The sequence below is a fragment of the Helobdella robusta genome (genome assembly GCF_000326865.2).
Source record: "Helobdella robusta unplaced genomic scaffold HELROscaffold_52, whole genome shotgun sequence".
NCBI classification, from domain to species: domain Eukaryota; kingdom Metazoa; phylum Annelida; class Clitellata; order Rhynchobdellida; family Glossiphoniidae; genus Helobdella; species Helobdella robusta.
The window spans coordinates 746,661-747,865 of record NW_008705269.1 but is presented as its reverse complement, the minus strand read 5'-3'; the positions used below and the strand labels follow the sequence as shown (position 1 = coordinate 747,865).

At 36.6% G+C, this 1,205-nt stretch overlaps 1 protein-coding gene across 1 annotated transcript in view; it reads right to left on the bottom strand.

Moving 5' to 3' along the window:
* Positions 1-906: 906 nt before the first annotated feature.
* HELRODRAFT_179131 (hypothetical protein) overlaps positions 907-1,205 on the bottom strand; it is a gene marked incomplete at both ends in the record, with an annotated part of 1,115 nt that continues 816 nt past the window's right edge. Inside the window, one exon of the mRNA XM_009027975.1 lies at positions 907-1,012. Within this exon, the coding sequence (XP_009026223.1) occupies positions 907-1,012 (106 nt within the window). The remainder of the gene's footprint in view (positions 1,013-1,205) is intronic.

Here is a 1,205-nt window from a genome sequence, read left to right as displayed (position 1 = left end):
TTAACAACTCTTCTTAGTAAAAATCTTCTTAGGGAAAATCTGGCATCCCCTCCTGGAATATCAGACTTGGCACTTTGAGATCCTGGACCGATCAGGACTGTGCACGTTAAAGGATGCATGTCGTCATCATCGCCTACGATGGTTTGGCCATGTGAAGCGAAACGAAAACGATATAATAATTTCCGTTACTGAGCGCCAGGTGCATGGCACCAGCCCAAGAGGTCGCTCAAAGAAGTCCTGGACGCAGACGCACTTTAAGATCCTGGACCGATCAGGACTGTGCACGTTGAAGGATGCATGTCGTCATCATCGCCTACGATGGTTTGGCCATGTGAAGCGAAACGAAAACGATATAATAATTTCCGTTACTGAGCACCAGGTGCATGGCACCAACCCAAGAGGTCGCCCAAAGAAGTCCTGAACGCAGACGATACAGAAGAACTTGAAGGAAGCCAGTATGTTTCTATTAATGGTATATCATCATCAGCGCTGCCAATTGTTAGTGGAGTTCCCCAGGATAGTGTGCTGGGTCCGCTTTTATTCAACATTTTCTTGAATGACGTAACTAATTCTTATTCAGCACTATCTCAGTTTTATTTATGCTGATGATTGCACTATTTATTCCAGATCACATGACCTAGCAGATCTAGTTTCAAATACCAGCATATCCTTATCAAATTTATTTCACTGGACAACCTTAAATCAGATTTCGATCAACTTCAAAAAAAACAAATTTCATGATATTTCCGAACAAAAAAACCTGCCGTATAGATGATATTCCAGTAATTATTAATAAAATGAAAATCCCTATTCAAAAGGTGGACACCTTAAGATTACTGGGAGTTTATATTGATAGTAAATTGAATTATAAGAAACACATCTCCAACATCATAACCAAAGTTAACGTCAATTTAGGGATAGTCCTAAGAACAAGAAAATATTTGAACCACAACACTCGTAAACTGCTTTATTATTCGCTTTTCTACTGCCATTTTTATTATTGCAACTTAGTCTGGGGATGTGCAAATTCAACAACGATAAATAAGTTATTTTCGAGTCAAAAAATATTGGTCGCGTATCTATTTCGGAAGAACTTTTTTTATATCAAATATAAACATTTTCAATGAGAATAAAATTTTAACAATATTTGAAATTAATTCATATAAATCTTGTCTATATATATATAAAATTGTTAATAAGATTAT